This window comes from Larus michahellis, chromosome 6, assembly GCF_964199755.1.
Source record: "Larus michahellis chromosome 6, bLarMic1.1, whole genome shotgun sequence".
In the NCBI taxonomy this organism is placed as follows: Eukaryota; Metazoa; Chordata; class Aves; order Charadriiformes; family Laridae; genus Larus; species Larus michahellis.
In genome coordinates, this window is record NC_133901.1 from 12,190,800 (window position 1) to 12,209,262 (window position 18,463).

The 18,463-nt window shown below is 45.9% G+C and overlaps 1 protein-coding gene across 3 annotated transcripts in view; it reads right to left on the bottom strand.

The window, feature by feature from the left end:
* Positions 1–4,540: 4,540 nt before the first annotated feature.
* The window catches only part of PPP2R3A (protein phosphatase 2 regulatory subunit B''alpha), a 56,417-nt gene continuing 42,494 nt past the window's right edge, over positions 4,541–18,463 (bottom strand). For all 3 annotated transcript variants that reach the window (XM_074591990.1, XM_074591991.1, XM_074591992.1), the window contains 8 exons: positions 18,236–18,322; positions 15,779–15,935; positions 14,037–14,085; positions 13,353–13,442; positions 12,190–12,365; positions 11,523–11,641; positions 9,733–9,839; positions 4,541–5,688 (listed from right to left, as the gene is read on the bottom strand). In XM_074591990.1, coding sequence (XP_074448091.1) covers positions 5,592–5,688; positions 9,733–9,839; positions 11,523–11,641; positions 12,190–12,365; positions 13,353–13,442; positions 14,037–14,085; positions 15,779–15,935; positions 18,236–18,322 — 882 coding nt within the window. In that variant the 3' untranslated portion in view covers positions 4,541–5,591. The remainder of the gene's footprint in view (positions 5,689–9,732; positions 9,840–11,522; positions 11,642–12,189; positions 12,366–13,352; positions 13,443–14,036; positions 14,086–15,778; positions 15,936–18,235; positions 18,323–18,463) is intronic.

An 18,463-nucleotide genomic window follows, 5' to 3' on the forward strand; every position in this document is an offset into this window, starting at 1 on the left:
AAAACCGGGAATGTTGGCTTTGGCCGGCTCACTGGCTGGGAAGTGGCTGGTGTGCGCTCGGCAGCAGGAGGGAGGGCGGTTTTGGGAAGCAGCTGGAGCTGAAGTGAACGGTAACGCTCTACCCCACCGCTACAGGACAGGCTTGAATTCTGAAATTCCAAAGTCCTTTATTTGCCAAAAAAATGGAAGAAAATACAAAGATAAAAGCATGCCAGCACAAAATGTCTCCAAACTACTTTTACAAATTATGAGAACCTTTGTTATTAAATATTCAGTTTCTAAACCCACCCACTGAGTGATACAGGTAAGAGTAGACCAAAAGGAGGGTAAGCGCCGTTTGTGTCCTCCTTACAGTAGTTCATGCGCTTCATTGAGGTTCATTTCTGATTGCATAGACCTAAGATGCTGTGATGTAGAAATGCCGCACTCCAAAAATACATACTGTTAACCACTTCAGGGACCTCTTTTTTTTTTTTTTTGGCCTTTCAGGCATATTTTGTTTCAGAAAGTAAGCACGGTCCCTTGGTTAGAGTATCTCGAGTCCGCTTGCTTAAATCCTTGGTGCAGGAGAGGAGGAAGGTTTTCCGCAACATTTTCTGTAAACCTGAGACTGTCTGGAATTTCCTTTATCTTTTTTTTTTTTCTGCTGCCCAGGCCTGTTTTGCGGCGCTGCCGCACGGTGGCAGAGCAAAGAAGGGGAGCCAGGTCGCTGCCTGGGTGCCGGGAGCCAAAGCCGCGATGCAGCGCTCACTGCTGAGATTTCAGGGAAAAGAATGGGGGGGGGAAATAAATCAAGCTGGCGGCGTTCCAGCAGTTATTGCATGTTGTATCACACCGTATCTCAGTACTGCAGAGAGAATATTTGTGAATGTAAAAGGAAGGAAAGGGCTTTGTAAAGCACACGGGGCTTAATTTTGCTAGACAAAAGCAGACTTAGAGAGAACACACAATGTAAGTTTTGTTTATCATGCAAAACTGAATTTCACTCCCTTTTCTGACTACTCATAAGGCAAAAGGAATCCAGCTCGTACAAGACTTGAGCCTGAGCTGGATTTACAGTGAGAACCGTGAGAGCTGTGGCCAAAGGTATGCAGCACGGGCAGGGGCAGGGACAGTTGAGACGGGGGACGAAGGGCCGTGGGTGGCGTGGGGGCTCAGCTCGGGCTGCGCACGCCCAAGAACCTGCCGAGCTCTGAGCTGCTGGTGCCTGCGCTCACAAACAGCCTTGCCTGGTGTTTTGACTATCCCGGAAAGAAAAGCTAAGGAGGACAGGAGTTCCCAAATTTACCTTGCTTATATGTACTGCAGCTTTAGAAACCGTCCATCCAGAGGGTTTCTAAACCTCTGCCTCCTTTACTCATTCACCTGTGGCTGCTGAATTAGGGTTATTTTCAAATGTATTGGTGAAGGAGAATGGATTTCTACTCCTGGAGTGAATAATATAAGTTGCTGCAAGTTTTGCACTGATAGCAGGCTTTTGTAGCTTGTCCTTATATTCACATATAAGGAAAAACATTTGCTGTTAAGTTCAGTTTTTTTCTGAGATTGGCTTTTTGTGTTGCCCTACTAGAAAGCAGGAATTAAGTTTTGAATCACTCTTTTTGTCACAGCAGCAGCAAACCTCTGTTTGTGAAAGAGAGAGCCATGGGTTTGGGGGCCATAGGGCTCAGCAGAGCAGCCACGAGCTTCTGGCTCCGTTTATCGAAGCCAGACTTTGAAAAGGAAGCTGGTGACAGTTCAGGCAGACTGGTGTGAGACGGAAACCTGGATGGATTGATGCCATGGGTTGAGTTAAAGCCTCTCTGCAAAAGGCAAAGGAGGAGAACAAGGAAAGATCCTGAAGCGGCAGGTGACCCGCGAGAGCAGGAACAGCAGAAGTAGGCTCAAGGTTTGGCCTAGCAAGAACAGAAATGCCAAAGCAAACGTGATGCACCAGGGCAGGGGCTGCTGGAGTACCAGCACGGGCTGTGTCTGCGTCCCAGCACCCGTCTGGTGCCTGAGAACAGGGTGTCGCTTGCTCAACTGGTGAGTCCTCGAGTCCTTTGGCTAACTCCTTCCGTCTGTGAAAACTAAATTGTGGGTTCCCAGGAATATACATCCTTTCTGGAAAAGGATGTTGCTCTGAACTCCCGCCGGGGGGCGGCAGGGGGAGGAGGAGGAAATGTAATCTGCAGAGAGGTTGTAGAATCACCATCTGGGGAGACTTTTCAAAACTCAGCTGGATGAGGTCCTGAGAAACTTGCTCTAACTTTGAAGCTGGCCTGCCTTTGCGTGAGGAGGTGGAACAGAGACCTGCAGAGGTTCCTTCCAACCTGAATTATTATGTTGTTCTGTACGGTGCTAGGAAAGCTTCTTTTTGTGGCAATGCCAGGGCTATCCCAGGTTAAAACCTTAAAGAGACTATCACTAAGTTATTCTGGAATGGGACTTTACATAATTGGCAAACTGGGCATTCCAGTACTGCTGCTTATGGAGTTAAAAGCTGACAGTGCTGAAGTAACATGAAGGTTTGGTTTCAGCCTAGAATGGGGTCAGGTTCTTCTTGTTCCTTTGAGGAATCTTTGTCTTTGGAGAGATGTAAAATTTCATCAAACTAAAAGACCGCACTGGACCCAGATGGTGAAGAGAAGAGGTGAACTGCTTTGCCAGGTTCTTCAGGTAAAAAGTGGACGGAGCTGGTTACAATTACTGGTTGTGCAACTGCCATCCTGTCTTCATTTCTGCAATCATTTCCTCGTTTCTTTCGCATTTGGGCCTTTGTGGAATCCTCCCCAGTGAAGCTTGTCCCCTCCGGGTTATAGTGATGACGGAGACGTGATTCAAACACCCTGCTGCTGAACAGAGCCGCTCTGGTGTGCCTGCTGCATCCAAAGAGGCTTGTCCTGGTTTGGTTAGTGTGCTCCCTGCTAACGTCACTTTTTACTGTGGAATGGAAGTTGCCTTGCAGCATCTTTGCTAAGAACCTGGGCATCCAGAAGTTTCCCAAATATCAAATCCAGGATCCTGGGGTATATATATGCATCTAGATAAAATAGCAGCTTTGCTCAAGAAAAAGAGAATAAATCTCCGAGCCCAGCTTAACCGAAAACTTCCTCTCTTTCAGGTTTTGATCCTGAGGAGAGAGTCACTAACCTCAAGAAGGCAGCAGTGTGTCCCACCTGGGCATCGGGAGGCAGGCGTTACACTTCAAAGGCTCCTGGAAAAGTTGAAGCTGCATTGTAGCGATCAGCCAATGACTTATTTGGTGGTTAATGCTTAGAGGTATCGTCTAGGGATGAACGTTCCATTGCGCTCGCGTCTCTATGTACAAAATGCACCAGGGTAATTGTGTGTGTGTGTCTACACAAGGGATCTGTGGAGTGGTGCCTGCCTGGAGATCTGACCCTGGCACTGGCAGCTCTCTCGGCTGTTCTGGCAGAGATTCAGGCAGGGATGGCCCGAGGAGGCACGGTTTGATACTCTTACAGTGAGGTAAGAGGAAACAGAGTGTATACAGGCCAACCAACCGTGTATTTCAAGGCCAGGTTGGACGAGGCTTTGAGCAACCTGGTCTAGAGGGAGGTGTCCCTGCCCAGGGCAGGGGGTGGCACTGGATGGTCTTTAAAGTCCCTTCCAACCCAAACCAGTCTGTGATATCTGGGCACAATTACAATCGCTGAAATAAAATACAACACCTGAACCCTGTCCCAAGCTGGAGAAGGTAAGTACCAGATCTATTTTTTTTATAGAATCATAGAATTGTCAGGGTTGGAAGGGACCTTAAAGATCATCTAGTTCCAACCCCCCTGCCATGGGCAGGGACATCTCCCACTAGACCAGGTTGCTCAGAGCCCCGTCCAGCCTGGCCTTAAAAACTTCCAGGGATGAGGCTTCCACCACCTCTCTGGGCAACCTGTTCCAGTGTCTCACCACCCTCATGGTGAAGAACTTCTTCCTAACGTCCAGTCTGAATCGTCCCATCTCTAGTTTTAATCCATTCCCTCTAGTCCTACCATTACCCGACATCCTGAAAAGTCCCTCCCCAGCTTTCTTTTAGGCCCCCTTAAGATACTGGTAGGCCACTATAAGGTGTCCTCGGAGCCTTCTTTTCTCCAGGCTGAACAGCCCCAACTCTCTCAGTCTGTCCTCATAGGAGAGGTGCTCCAGCCCTCTGATCATCCTCGTGGCCCTTCTCTGGACACATTCCAGCACGTCCATGTCTCTCTTGTAGTAGGGGCTCCAGAATTGGATGCAGTACCCCAGGTGGTGTCTCATGAGAGTGGAGTAGAGGGGCAGAATCACCTCCCTCGACCTGCTGGCCACGCTTCTCCTGATGCAGCCCAGGATACGATTGGCTTTCTGGGCTGCTAGTGCACACTGACGGCTCATGTGGAGCCTCTCGTCCACCAGCACCCCTAAGTATCTGTGTATCTACGATGGCTAAAATAGAGGGCTGGTAAGAATATGTGATAATCACCTCTGTGCTGAGTAACAGACAGCTCCTAGGTAAGGAGGAACAGCTTTCGCAGCAGAGCATGTGCTATTACCAGAGACACCAGTTGTGATTCTATGGGGAAAGTCGGTTTAATTTTGCACACAAAGCAAGAATTCATTAGTGTTTCCCCTCTGAGATCAGAGCCTACTTCATGGGTGGAAAATGAGTTTTTGGCAACATTACTAATTCCTTTACCAGTTAAAGGATCCCTCTGGTAACAGAAATTTAGCATACTAGGTTAGGGTTGGGTTTTTTCTTCATTATCTCAGCTTAGTCTCTTGGAGAAGGCTTACAGGTTAGCGACGCAAGAGAGGGGAAGAACACAGGGAAGGGACAGAACCGGTGCACACAAGACACCGCAGTTTCAACACACCTGCTGAACAGCCTGTGTGTCTTTGTTTGCAAATATACTAGAAAATACTTTTACAGAGACAAAACACTAGCCTGAGGAAGATGTTATGCACAGGAGAGTAGGTAGAAACGTTAACTACATCTCAAATTCTTAGCGAAACATCACATCGTGTAGTGCTTTAACTGTCCACGGATTCATACAAGTAAAATATGTCCAGTATCAACTGCAAGAGCTTGTGGTTTAAAGCGCGAAAGGGGACTTCACTCTCCCCACCCACTGTCATGTTGCCTTGGTTTCCAGGACACTAAGAAAAAAAGTGTGACTTGCGTTTGGAAAGATTTCTAGACATACATTTAAATTGAGTTGATTTGGCAGTTCGTCACTCCTGGTATAGTCAAGGGGACAGAATGGCAGAGGACTGAACTGAGAGAGAAACGACCACTGTAGATGTTGCATGCAGTTGCTACAGTTAATCATTAGATGCTGGCATTTATTGCACATCTGGGGACATAACAGAATTTATATATAAACAAAACAAGGTGCAATCACCATTTTTAATGAGCGTGCACGATAACACATTGTAAAAAGCCTTTTTATAGAAATCACCTTATTGCAATTACACAGGAAGAGAAAAAAGGTTCTCAAGTTAGTGTACAAAATAAAGCACATCATTGCTCCAATGATGGATTTCAGAAAAATCCCTAAGTGTCTTGGGACTGAATGCTATCCAGTTTGAAAAATATCGATTAAACGTCTTCCATTTATCTATGCTGAGAGATCTGAGATAACTAGTTTATCTGACTTGTCTCCAGTTTCAGAGGGAGATAAGACTTCATCTGTGTCATAGTCTTCTTCAAATGATCTGCAAAGATAAAAGGTATGTCTTTAAAAAGCTGTATTTTGGTGAGAGCTTTTTCAGGTAAGTTATTTCAGTGGCTACTAAAGCAGCTGCCTAAAACACAGTAGCATGCAAGATGTCGGCCTCGAGGGGGATATTTATAAGGCATTGGAAACAGGGCTGGAGTAACCAGTATTCTGTGAGCTGACATGACTTTGTGCTCCCATCCATCCTCATTTGTAAGTTCCAAAACAATTTTTCCTTGGTATTCAGCATTATAAAACCTGAATCCAGTTTTAGTAACAATTGTCGGTAGCTCACGGTAGCCTTAACAGTTCAGCGTAGAAATAAAGTCATTCGGCCCTAGAGGAGATTTGGCTTGTTCAGTCTTGCTCGGAAACACCTGGTTTCCAGAGGATCTTCTGGATTAGGGTATGTTTTGACACCCCCAGAAGAACAATCATGGCCATGCTGTCATGTTCCTCTCTCACCTGGTTTGAAGTTTAACATCCAGGTTTTAGCATTTATGGCCTCGGGTGGTTTGGCTGTGAATTCTCAGCTCCAGCCAGTTCGGGCTGGTTGGGTCCTGTGCTCTGCAGCAGAGGAGAGCGCTTTGGGCTCTCATCCTGTTCCTGTTCCTCAGAAATTATCTTTTTAAGATGTTTTCCCTCCAGTCTCAGCACACTACAGGTTAACTTCTCAGGGCTCCCAAGAAATTAAAATTCTTCCTTTTGTTCTGAAAGCAATGCTGCTTATGAAGGGAATGTTGCAGCAGATGTCCCAATGGCAAGCACAGGAATAGCTCTAGTTTGTTCACTGATAAACTGTGCTGCAAAAAGGTTAACTCCTTTGATACCCCAGCATGGACGGTGCCAAGAAAGAACTGTCTACCGCTGCCTGTGCGGTTCTTCGCTAACCCATATGCAGGCACAGCAAATCCTTGGGAGCCTGTCAGCGTTTGTGTCCTGCTGCAGGGAAGATTCTATGTTATGGTCTGTGGTCCCTATCTGAAGAAGACACGAACAGCAGAGAGATCTTCTGGGACATTTTCATCTTCTCTTCCAGAAAGGAAAGCACCTGCTGAGTAATTCTGCCACCTTCTGGATCCTTGCATAAGTGGGAGAAGGGAAACACTGGTCTGGATCCTACACCAATACCTGTTCTCATTATGTATGCACGGATGCAAAGAAGTACAGAGCTCCATTATAATGTTTTTTCCAGCGCCTTTTGCTTCTGGCCTACACCTTCTCATGTCTTCTACACAAGGGGCTTCCCATTGTCTTTTCCCACGTGAGTTACTTCTCCACTTTGCTTTTTTGCTCCTTAAGGCTCAACAGTGCCTTAAGTTTCCACCTTGGAAAAGATGCTTTGATGCTTTCCACCTTTATGGCTAGGAAGCATCCAAGGGACAGCTTTTCCAGGAGATTAGCACTAATCACCTTCTCTCCTTCCAGGCCAATTTCAAAACTTCACAGTCCCATAAATACACATATGGGCTCATGTAGATTAAATACTTATTCCTCAAGACTCAACCACAGCAAATCAGAGAAGGCAAATTACTCCTGGAAATTCTTTGTCCTTCCTTCTGGGAAAGACATTTTGGCACTGGGTGGTTCGGGGATGTACTTCTTCCCCCTTTCCCTTCCTTATGCTGCTGCATTCATGAAAGTGAGCAACTCAGCCATCATCCGACTCGAGGGAGACAACGAAAATGGTCTAAACTGCCCAAACCAACATCATCTGATCCTGTGTCTTTGTCGCACCTATCTGACTCCGGGCAGGACTGCTCTGCATTGTGCCCTTGCTCCTTGCTGCTCAGGTGAAGGGGATTCTTCCCCATCAGCAGCTGATAAAAGATGGCCTCTTGCTCATTATTTCCCTTCCTCTGAAGAAAGATCTCTTTCCATGAAGGCAACTGTGGCTTCCATGTACGTTAGCTGGCTGAAACTGGTTTCTGGAACAGTGAACGAAGTGGTGCCCGCTTCTGCCAGGCAGGCCATAGCCTGGACAGCAAGAAAGGATTTCTGCAAAACCAATGTTATATCTGCATTAAGAGCTTGTGTTGGTCAGATTCGGCTACTGGTTCTGCCTTCAAATGACAATGTGAGCATACATTCGCCAGGGAACGGACTCTCCGTTGAATCTCATACACAGACATGTAAAGCAGAGCATGGCTGAGAAATGTTCTGATCAGCTTAAGCTTCCAGCGAAACGTGATGCTTCACTGCTGTCTTGAGCAAGACAACACCTTTCTCTTCTCTTATTTTTGGTGACTGTAGCTCTCAATAGAGTCACAGCACCCCTAAAGTCACTCTGAGTTTCCACTGTGTCTTTATGAGATTCCTCTTCCAGGAGCAGCACTCTCTCAGGGGCCAGCCTGCAGCCAGCCAGACACTGACTGGTTTTAGAAACCTCCCAGAGACGCTATGGACAGGGCTAAGTCACCAATGTGGTACACACTTACTAATTCATCTGCGATCGCTCAGTGATACCAGATTTCAGATTCTGCCAACTAATTTAGCCAAAAAATCTTCCCATCTCTCATAGAGCTCATAAACTTTCTTGGTTTTGTGGCCAGTCCCTGTTTCTGTCATTCTCCAAGGACAGCAGAAATAATGTATGTGCAAAAACTCAATGCCTGTTTCTGGCAAATTTGTCTGGGCATCCAGCTCTTTGTTTTTCTTTTTCCCTTCCTTTTTTCCTGTGTGGTCTGTTGCTATGCTCCACAAATGAGATCTAATCCTGCTGCCATGGCTACAGAGCTTTTCAGGGGCTCTTAAAAGCAAGCAGCAAGGTTGCTGACGTGCTCTTTACAGGAAGACACAGAGCTGTTTCAGACAGCCTTCAAACATCTGACATCACCTGCCACTTCTCCTCTGGTTTTGGTGAGTTTGGGGATCCAGGGTCCTGCAAAGCTTTTATGGCAGACTCCTATTTCTTTTCGGTGCTGAGGACACAGGTGTTGCAAAGCAGCTGCAGGGAACACAGCAATTTTATCTTCCGTCTGGTGTTACCTCATCTTCCATTGTGAAGGCCACAAAAAGGCAAGGCAGCACAAAGGAGATGAGGGAACAGCCCATAGCTGTTTGGATGCACATCACAGGGAGAGGGGGAAACATAGCTCTCAATAGCTTTGCAAATCTCTGCAGCTAATTAGTAGGTGCTACTGTTATCCCAAGCAGGTTTCACTGTGGGAAGTTTGAAAATTATGCAATCTTCTCAGTACTCTTACTTTAAGGGCTCTACAGCTACTGTTCAAGAATGGATGAAATCCTGAATCGTGCAAGATTAAGATGGGATAAGCGTCCTTTGGATGTGTGTTATATTAACCTGGAGACTTCCAGAGAAATACTCTCAAGAAGATACTAACACAGACACAAATCTAAAAGACAATTATACTGAGTCTCCATTAGGAGCCTCTGCACACAGAGAGGTTCTGGAGCAACTGCTCTGCCTAAATTCATTGACTCTAAGGATGTCACTCTAAGGTGGAGTGTCTGTCCATAATTTTATAGAAAGCTGCAAAAATGAGTGTAGGTATTGCGAAACCAACAGTGTTTTAAAGAAAAAGTCTCAATAAACTTAGTAAATGAATGAAAATGTTGAAAGACTGCTTATGAAGAGCACAGACTAACAGGCATAAAGTTTAGCAAAAAGTAAGATTATTTGACTGAAGAAAGTCTCCACTACGTATAATAAATACAACAGAGCTACAGCTTCTCATCTATGACAGTGGGACACGTTCAATACACAGCCAAAACTAGCAAAAATCATTCGATCTCCTTTTTTGTATGGTTGCTAAAAGCAAAAGGCTTTGTCCTTTTTCCCAGCTATCTTCGTTACTGCAGCGTGCGTAGCTGATCCAAATGGCTGTCCACAAAGCAGCCCAATTGTGACAAATACACCAATAGTGCCTTTTGGAGCAACTGTTTCAGGCTTCACGTGCTCCAGTGTTGAGTCCCAGTGACAACTCCACTAATCCACTGCCTCTGTTAAAAGTGGCATCCTACTAAACCCCAGCCGGAGCCAAACCATGTGTTGCCAGGGCAGAGTGATGCCCACACTTACCCTTCTTGTAACTGTTCATTCCCAGACTCCTCAGCCACAAGAATCTCGTACTCTTCGGCAGCATATCTGTCCCAGTCAGAGGGTTCAGGGCCATCGTTTTCAATGTCCTAAAGAGATCAGACAGTCAAGCACACTAAGCCTGCACCTCCCTACAACTGTTTACAATAGATCTAAACAAGTGAGAATAGCAAGCAACTGCATAGAAACAGCTAGTCGAAAATTGCAATCACCTTAACTGAAAGATTCATAAATATCTTAAACCATTTTAACATCTGCAGATAAATAACTATGAAAAAATATATCCCTTAGTCTATAAAGCTCAGTGTGTGACCTGAGCTGCCAACAAACTGAGCCTGCTTCATTTCAGAAATGCTGCACATTAATAACCGCGCATTTTCTTTGCTCTAGCTCAGCAAGCCCTGCATCTGTATACTTTGTAATTGGTTAATGAACTTAGTGATTTAAAATCTTTAATTAGATGTTAATTGTAACTGACTTTTTGAGGAACTCTTCACAGTTTGCTAAGTTTGGGCACGTTTGAAAGAAGATTACAGAATAACATCCTTATAAATATTTGGCCCTCTGCCATTTACTATAAAATGGGGGAAATAAGTTATTCCCCATGGCCCCACTTGACTGCTCTTACGATGATCCAGTTTAAACAAACAAACAAACAAAAAATAGGGTGGTTCTGGCTTGGGATATATTTAAGCCTCGAATCATGGAACCACAAGGTTCCTCTTAGAGGTTATGTGGGAACACAGCTGGGAAGGGAACCGGAGTTGGTTTTGGCATCCCCTCCACTTTACTGTATTTGACCAGATAAGAGGCTTCTGGGAGATAGCCTTTAAGCTGTAGTCACATCTGGTTTCACTGGATATGCAATGGGAGCCAAAGGTGAGGGACTTCACACCAACAGCTGACAAAACTCAAGTTTCCGAACATCCCACAGTTAGTGGCAAGCAACAACTGCAAAGTACAAAAGCCACAATCTGCTCCTGTATTTTCTCTGCTTGGGAAGAGAGGATGAGGTGTGACAGTGCAGCCAAGCTGATAGCCAGGCACACACTGCAACATCCAAACCTTCCATCTAGTCTTCCATGTGTGGCCTGATCATGGAGCTGGCATCTCATCTGCCTCGGCCCCCGTGTTGTGGAGAAAGTCTGTCTCTTTGGCGCTGTTTAGGCTATGGCAAAATTTGCTAGTGCTGTTTTAAGGATCAGACTCCAACCTGGATGTTTAATAAATCTTCACACGTAGCTACTTATTTATGACTGCAGCTGTGTAGGGGGCAGGAAGAGACAAATGGGATTGCAAGTTCTGAATCTCACAGCTACTTTCTAAACTGAGCGAATCAGGTTCCCTTCTAGCGCAGCTGAGCCGGCCTCTTTCAGGCTGCTGAATCATGCAACTCAGCAGGCTCTGGGCATTCTCTCTAGAATCACACACTGCACTGCCAGTGCTGGTGTAATAGGCTCAGTGATGGCAACCGAATCACAGAATAGCAGTTCAACTTGTGTTGGAAGAGACACAGGAGGTCTCTAGTCCCAGCCTCTGCTCAGATCAGGGTTTGCTATGAAGTCAGGTTTGCTCAAGGCTTTGTCCAGTCACATCTTGAAATCCTCCAAGAATAGAAGCTGCACAACCTCTCTGGGCAACCTGTTCTGGTGTTTGACCAGCCTACTTGTGAAAAAAGTTTTCTTACATTCAGTTGGATTTTCCCTACATCCAGTAGCATCCCAAAGAGGGGTTTGAGAAGGCCTGTATTTAGAAATAAAGGTGATTTATACCTTTTGCACTGCAAAGGGATCCCTCTGTTCATTGTCCAGATACTTCTCTAAATTGAAGAAGGTGTTGTAGAATACGTGAGCCATTCTGCACCTCTTCAGGTCTCGCAGGGTTACTCTTCCTACAGAAAAAAAACCCGCATTATTGTGCTACTGAGTTCTTACTTAGTGAGAGACTGGGCCTGTTCCTTATCAGTCTTACCAAAGTTTCAGTTATAACACCAATATTACAAATTACAATATTACAAAATTTCTTCCCAAGTCAGTCAAGGATTTTAACGTTATTCAATAAATAGGTTCGCTTATTAGGCTTAAATCTGACATGCACATGGAGGTATTTCACATTCATGTGAAATGTGAAAGAATGTGAATGGGGATGGTCCGGTTTCATAATCTAGACTGTCAGCACATCTCACAGCTGGAATAGACAAGACTTTTTGCTCCAGTTCCAGCAAGTCAATTCACAAGGTCTCTTGTTTAAGTATTCCAAACCTCCTGATTCATAACATTATGGCATGATAACCACTGCTCAGACTTTGACCTTGTGCAGTAATTTCAGCCCTGTGATTCTAACACAAGGCTCTACCTATAGGTGGGTTTCACAGTGACATTACTTTCTTAATCCGCCACAGATCAAAGGGGATGGAAACTCCTACTAAACAGGACCTACCTTCCCTCTCTGGCTTAACGAGATCAAGCATCTGACACAGCAAGTCATGAAATGGCAGTGGTTCTATGCCCATCACTTCCATCCGCTCACATTGCTCCTCGTAAAAGTACTCCAGTTCATACATGGAGAGCACTCCATCCCCATCCAGGTCCATGCACCGAAACCAGTACTCAATGCTAGAAAAAAGAGACAGGACTAGTGAAAGCACAGCACTGCACTGGGAAATCCATACAGCAGAGATTGCAGCAATGCACATTCCCCTTCCCCCATCTTCTTAACGCTCTTCTGCCCAAAGGCTGGCATAAAACCAGGGAAGAAAATACCCTTTGGGAAGGACCAGGGCACAGGCCAACCTGTCAGTCTCCTAGGTGGCTTGTGAGAACAGCCATGCTCATGACCTGCTTCACCTCATAGCTGTAGCTAGCGTCCATTGTGCTGCACCTCAACTGGCTCACATAGGTTAGGGTGTCCCTGTCTGATGCAGCAGCAAAAGTTGGCCAAACACAACCAACTCTGAACCCAGGACGCTGGCTATCGCTGAGCGACCCTGGTGAGCAATGAGGTGGGCTTGGGATGCACTTATTTCCTCTACTCCTTTAGACAGAAGGCAATGCTTTCAGGCAGTCGCACTCTACATCCTCCCTTCCCCTCTGCATAGTCCAACCCTGCATTTATGAATTCTTCTCATTTTTAATCATCAGATTCGTTGCCCTAATAATCACATGCAGATCTAGTTCAGCTCTGCATACTAGTCTCCCACTGGACGTACAAACCAGGCACATGGGCAGGTTTTACAAAGCAACAGAGTGAAGTTTGCCTACAAACCCTTCTTATGCACTTACTGCATGCATGAAGGGAACATGCCTATCTGCTGCAAACATCTCATGGGTTTATCACCAGAGCCAATGCTTCATAGCATGGGGTAACCAAAGGGATTGATGACCACCAAGACATTTAACGTTACAGGAAAACTCCGCTTCTACACAATTCCTCCTTAAGAAAGGCAAATGATTTGACCAAATGTTGACAATAAGTTGCTTTCTTCCTAATAATCACTGGAACCCAAGCTGCTGTCTCCTGTAGAAAGTGGTAGGTCACAGAAGTTTCTGTAACCTTATCTGCTCATCTTAATACTTTTACTAAGACACAGAAATCACTTAGACCTTGTAGCACTCCTTTTGTCTTCCTCTGAAATCAGGAGCCACACAAAATCAGCATAACTCATGCGGCCTTCCTTTTGAACTTCATTGCCTCTGGAAGACACACAAGAGAAAAAAAAAAAACAAACAAAACCAAATCACCAGGCTCCTAAATACTCAGAATGTTATCAAACGTATTTTTCAAAAGCCCCAAATCATTGGTGAGAGAAAATGGGGTATTGTCACCCATTTAGTCTGTACTCCCCACACCCTGCAGCACCAGTCCTCCTGTGCTTCCCCCCAGGCACAGGAGTTGCTGCCTTGCTGTCGCTGCAGGGCTGAGGCTCATCTACCACATCCCCTCCCACAGCAACTGCTAGGCTGTTTTACTTTTCAGATGCTTTAAGGCGTTGCTCCCCAGCTATCCCTGGGCCACTGCGGGGCACAAACACCAAGTGCCTGCATGTCTCCTCCAGCTATGCCCAGCTTATTCTACGTTGAGGTCTATAGGTGGTCATCCTATGGGATTTTTTAATTTGTTTTCTTAAGATACCCAGAAGTCTCACTCTGTTTTCAGTCAGCTCCAACTGGAGAACCACGTTGGAAACCATTCTGATCAGTGGGGATTTTTGAGAGTATCTTGCATTTCTAACCAGCCTGATAGAAATTCCCTTCACTCCTATCTCCAATCAGTATGCTATTCCTCACCTCACCACGGCGCCGCTGAATATTCGCTCAATAATCCTGTTTGATAAAGCTGGAAACAAAGAAAACACGGAGAAAATGAAGCTACAGGTCACAGGAATAATTACAATTAGTTGTTTATGCTGAATCCACACAAAGCCATTTCCCATTGCTAGAAGAATGCTCTGTCTACATTGCCTAACTACTTCACTGGTCTCTGTTCAGCAGCATTTTGTAAAAAACAAAGATGATTCTCACAGTGCGTCTGCCTTTGTATCCTCCCAAACACCGTATTTCCCCACAAATATGGCAACAGTGTGTTATCTGCATTCTTGGACATGGGCAGTGTTACTCTTACTTTGCTGCAGTAGGATTTGCCACATAAGCAAATCCTGCTGATAGGAGGAGACCATTTCAATGGATATTGCAAAAGAAGTTGTTATCAAGCAAAAATCACGCATCAAATCCCTACAAAACACTACTTAGAGGAGCACGAGCTCTGTGGCAAGTGGCAATCCTACCGCAGGGAAGGACAATGAAAAACAAGCATCGTTTTAGGTGAGTGAGAGGGCTTTGCCAGCCAGGACATGTGTGGTATAGATTGTTATGGCAGCAACACACCAGCCAAGCAGCAAGTACCAGTCTTGCACGCTGACCTCAGCCTCCCAGACTGATGACATGCTTCCCTTAGACCCCCACCTTAGCTCCTTCTACATGTTCTCCATCACTTCTGCAGTCCTGGCACCCTTCCAACACACCAGCCAGGCAGACCCAACCTGCACCACCCCTCAAATCCCCCTGGCATAATGCTGATGGGCTGCTGCACCACTGCTTCTCCCCTTCACCCACAGCACCCCTTCTATCTTTGGCTCCCCAGCACCCAGTGCTCTCAAGCCTCCTGTGCAACAAATACTCCATCCCCACACTCCAGCCTCCCAGCAGGGACCAAGTGTTCCATTATCATCTATCCCAAGTCAGGCACTCCTCCATGCTCACCCCATCCAGCCTGATTATCAATGTCCCTGAGCCCTGTGACTGCCACACTCACCCAGAACCTCCACGGCCTTCCCATAAACACCTGCACTCGTGGGCTACACCATTGACACACACACACTTACGGCATTGTCATCCCTTTCCTTCTTTCTTTCTTACTTTAGCCCTTCAGGATCTTGGCTCCCACAAAATGTTGTCCCCATCCCCAGAGCTCCAGCAATGCCTGACAACTTGTGACACCTCCAGATCCCTGTAGCCCTACACATTACAACACCTTACCACACACTTCACCTTTCCTGCCACCTCCAGTCACACGTTGCGTCCAAACATCCCATTTCCCCAAATCTGATTCTCTGCCCCAGACCTACTTTCCCAAAAAGTGCAGCAACCACATGGAAGAATCCAAGAAGGTTTTGTCTTCAGGATTAAACATGCTCATCAATAGCTCAAGCTCTTGTCCAAGACATTACATCATGAGTCCTAACAGGTACGCACAGGGGCACATCATGCTCTCAGAACAGGGATAATCAGAAAAACAGCTGACCTGAGTGCCTCCATCTAGCCCAACGCATACAGAACTTTGGATTTTCTAGCCCTTTGTGGATTCACCAACACTTGGGGGTGTTAGTGAACGAGAAGCTCAACAGCTTTTTTTTTTTTTTTTTTTTTTTAAGGCATCAAATTAACCAAATTAAAGGTAGGCTTTACTCTTCAGTGAGAACTTTCTATTTTCATCAATCCCCATTGTCCCACTGCAGCTTCCGGCAGCATACCTTGATCGCTGTACCTAGCCAGATCCTTCTGGCTGATGTAAAGATCATGGTCGGTGTCCAGCTCCCAGAATTTACAGTATATAACATAGAAGTGCTCATAGGAGAAATAATCTGTGATCTGATTTATGTCATCCTCTTCTTCCAAGAGAGCAAGAGTCTGAAAGATTACAAATAAAGTGGGAAGTTAAACTAGACAAAAAGGCAGCTCAGCAGCTCAAGTCCTCCAGCCCCCGTGGAAGCTGGGTGAACACAACTCTGAGAGCTAATCCAAAACGCAGCCTCCCTCCCCTGTACGTTTTGTTGCTGCATTCCTCAACAGGCACTTAAAGAGCATGTGACTTGGCTATCCTGGTTAGCATATGTATGCACAATATTTCTGCTACTCCTGTGAACAATTCCTGTTAATTTTCAGCTATAGTGAAGAGCGAGGCAGAGAAACAAGAACACAACTGCTGTCTCAGCTGGGATCTGTCATTTGTGAAACATTTCTGACCTGCACCAGAGACTCTTAGAGCCATCTACAATAGCAAGTCCACAGCCTTCCACAGGAACTGAAATCTATTTTTATGCATGACACATCCTTACCTGGCTCCCAAGGGGAAAAATCAAGTCTTACTCCAGACTCATGCCTGGACTGGGGAAGGAGGGATGGATCCCAAGCAGATCAAACCAATCACACTGGTATTCCTGGGCTGTCACTGACAGGAATTAGTCTCGTTTAACTGTGAGAGCTTAGACAGATTTCCAACCACGACATCTGTTAACCTCTTGTTACAAAACATTTAGCGACTATGTCCTTGCTTCATTCCCACTTCACACCTACCTCTGTCCTTCCCTCCACTCAGCCTTCCCACCAACAGGAGGGTACTGCATGTTTACCAGTGCCACCTCCCTGCTTGCCTAGTGCTGAGGCCACGGGACAGCAGACAGCCTTTCCAGACCAATAGACTGTGGCTGCAGGAATGGGAAAAAGCTAACAGACTCGATGAGGCCTGTACTCCCCTGCCCTCGCAGCCTCTCAGAAGGGAGGAGGCGAAACACAGCCTTAGAGTAATCCCAGGCAGTTGCGTCTCTAGGCAGGCAGGCTTAGTGGCCCTTCTCTCCACAACCATAAACACAGATGCATTTCCACACCCAAGGAACCCAACTGAGTCTCAACAAAATTCTCACATCCTGCTATCCACCAGGTTCAGTCACATCTCAAGCAGGGACAACAGGATGGCACTGCCAGACCTCCACCATTCTGACTTGCTGACACTCAAGTCTAAAAACCTCTGACCAATTACTTGCTAGCCTCTTCAGATTCTTTGTGGGTCTTTCCCATTTCTTTGCAGATGATAATCACTTGTGGAGGTTTTTAAATAACGAATTTTTTTCTTTTATAGCTCATGCCAAAATATGCCATTTAAACATACAGCAAAGAGCTGCCCAAGCAAAATTATGGTCCCAGAGCTGAACTTCCCTGCTGCAGGAGATGAAAGGCAGAGCAGATATGCAAGGAGAAAAAGGGGAAGTGTGTATAAAGGGAGAAAATGAGTGAATAAAGATGCAGGATAAGTTGTGAGGATTTGTTTACAACAGAGGTTTGAGAGGAACTGGGATCAGAGGGCATGGACTGGCATGAGACAATCCAAGAACACTGATTTTTTCATTAGCTGATGTGATGGGAGGGACAGAAGATGTCTGAAAGGAGGAAGAGCATGAACTCATGCTTGAGGCTTTTGAGGAAGACAGCACACTACATCTGGAAGGGAGACCAGGATGCAGTAGGGAAGTCTCACTGCTTTAGCTGAGTCCTTAACCTTTCAGCCTAAAGACTGGCTTTTTAGGTTGGTCTGGAGTTGAGCAGCCAAAGACAGTTTTAACCTGGTGCTCTTCTGGGCAAAGCATACAGAGTACAGAGATCCAAATCTTGAAATCATAAGGACACGTTGCAGGGATTGTATCAAGACTTAAGCTTCATTCATTAACCCTTCTGAAGAAGTCTACTGCAGAAGTAGAAATCAGCTCCTGAGATGCACGGTCTGGCAATCACACAGCACAGCACGCCTGACCAACCGTCAGTGGGCTGAGTGCCGCTTGGGAGTCAGGAAATTGGCCGTCCTACCCACCCCATATCGTAGGCAATCCAGCGGCTATTCTTGGCTGCTCACCGAGCCACTTAACATAGGTGCACTGCTGCATCTTGCTGCCCTTCCTCTTTGGCTAGATCAGGAGCCAAGAGCCAATCTGCCTGATGCAGCTTCGGAGCGGTGGGTGGACAGTCACCCCTCACCTTCTGTCAGTGCACTCCTGGCTGCTCCAGGCCCTGCTCTTCTCTCAACTCAGACACAACTCCTCCACTAGCTCCAGCACTCTCCTGGCACCGAGCATTTGGCCTCCCTTGCTATACAGTATACAGCCACAGGAACAAAGGCATGAGGCATGGGTGTCTTGTTCAGGCAGAAACCAACATACTTGCAAGAAGTTGCTTTTCCTCAGCTCTGTTAAAGTGATCTTCCCCGACCAGGATCGATTGACTGTGTAGAATATTCTCTGTATAACCTGCAACACATGAACAGTGCTCTTGAAATCAACTCCTGAAATATACCAATTTGGGAGTTTAAAAGCAGTAACTTTATTTTGTTTATTCACTCATCCCAAGGGGACTTCTTTTCAAAAACTGTTTTGTGATCTTTTTTGTAG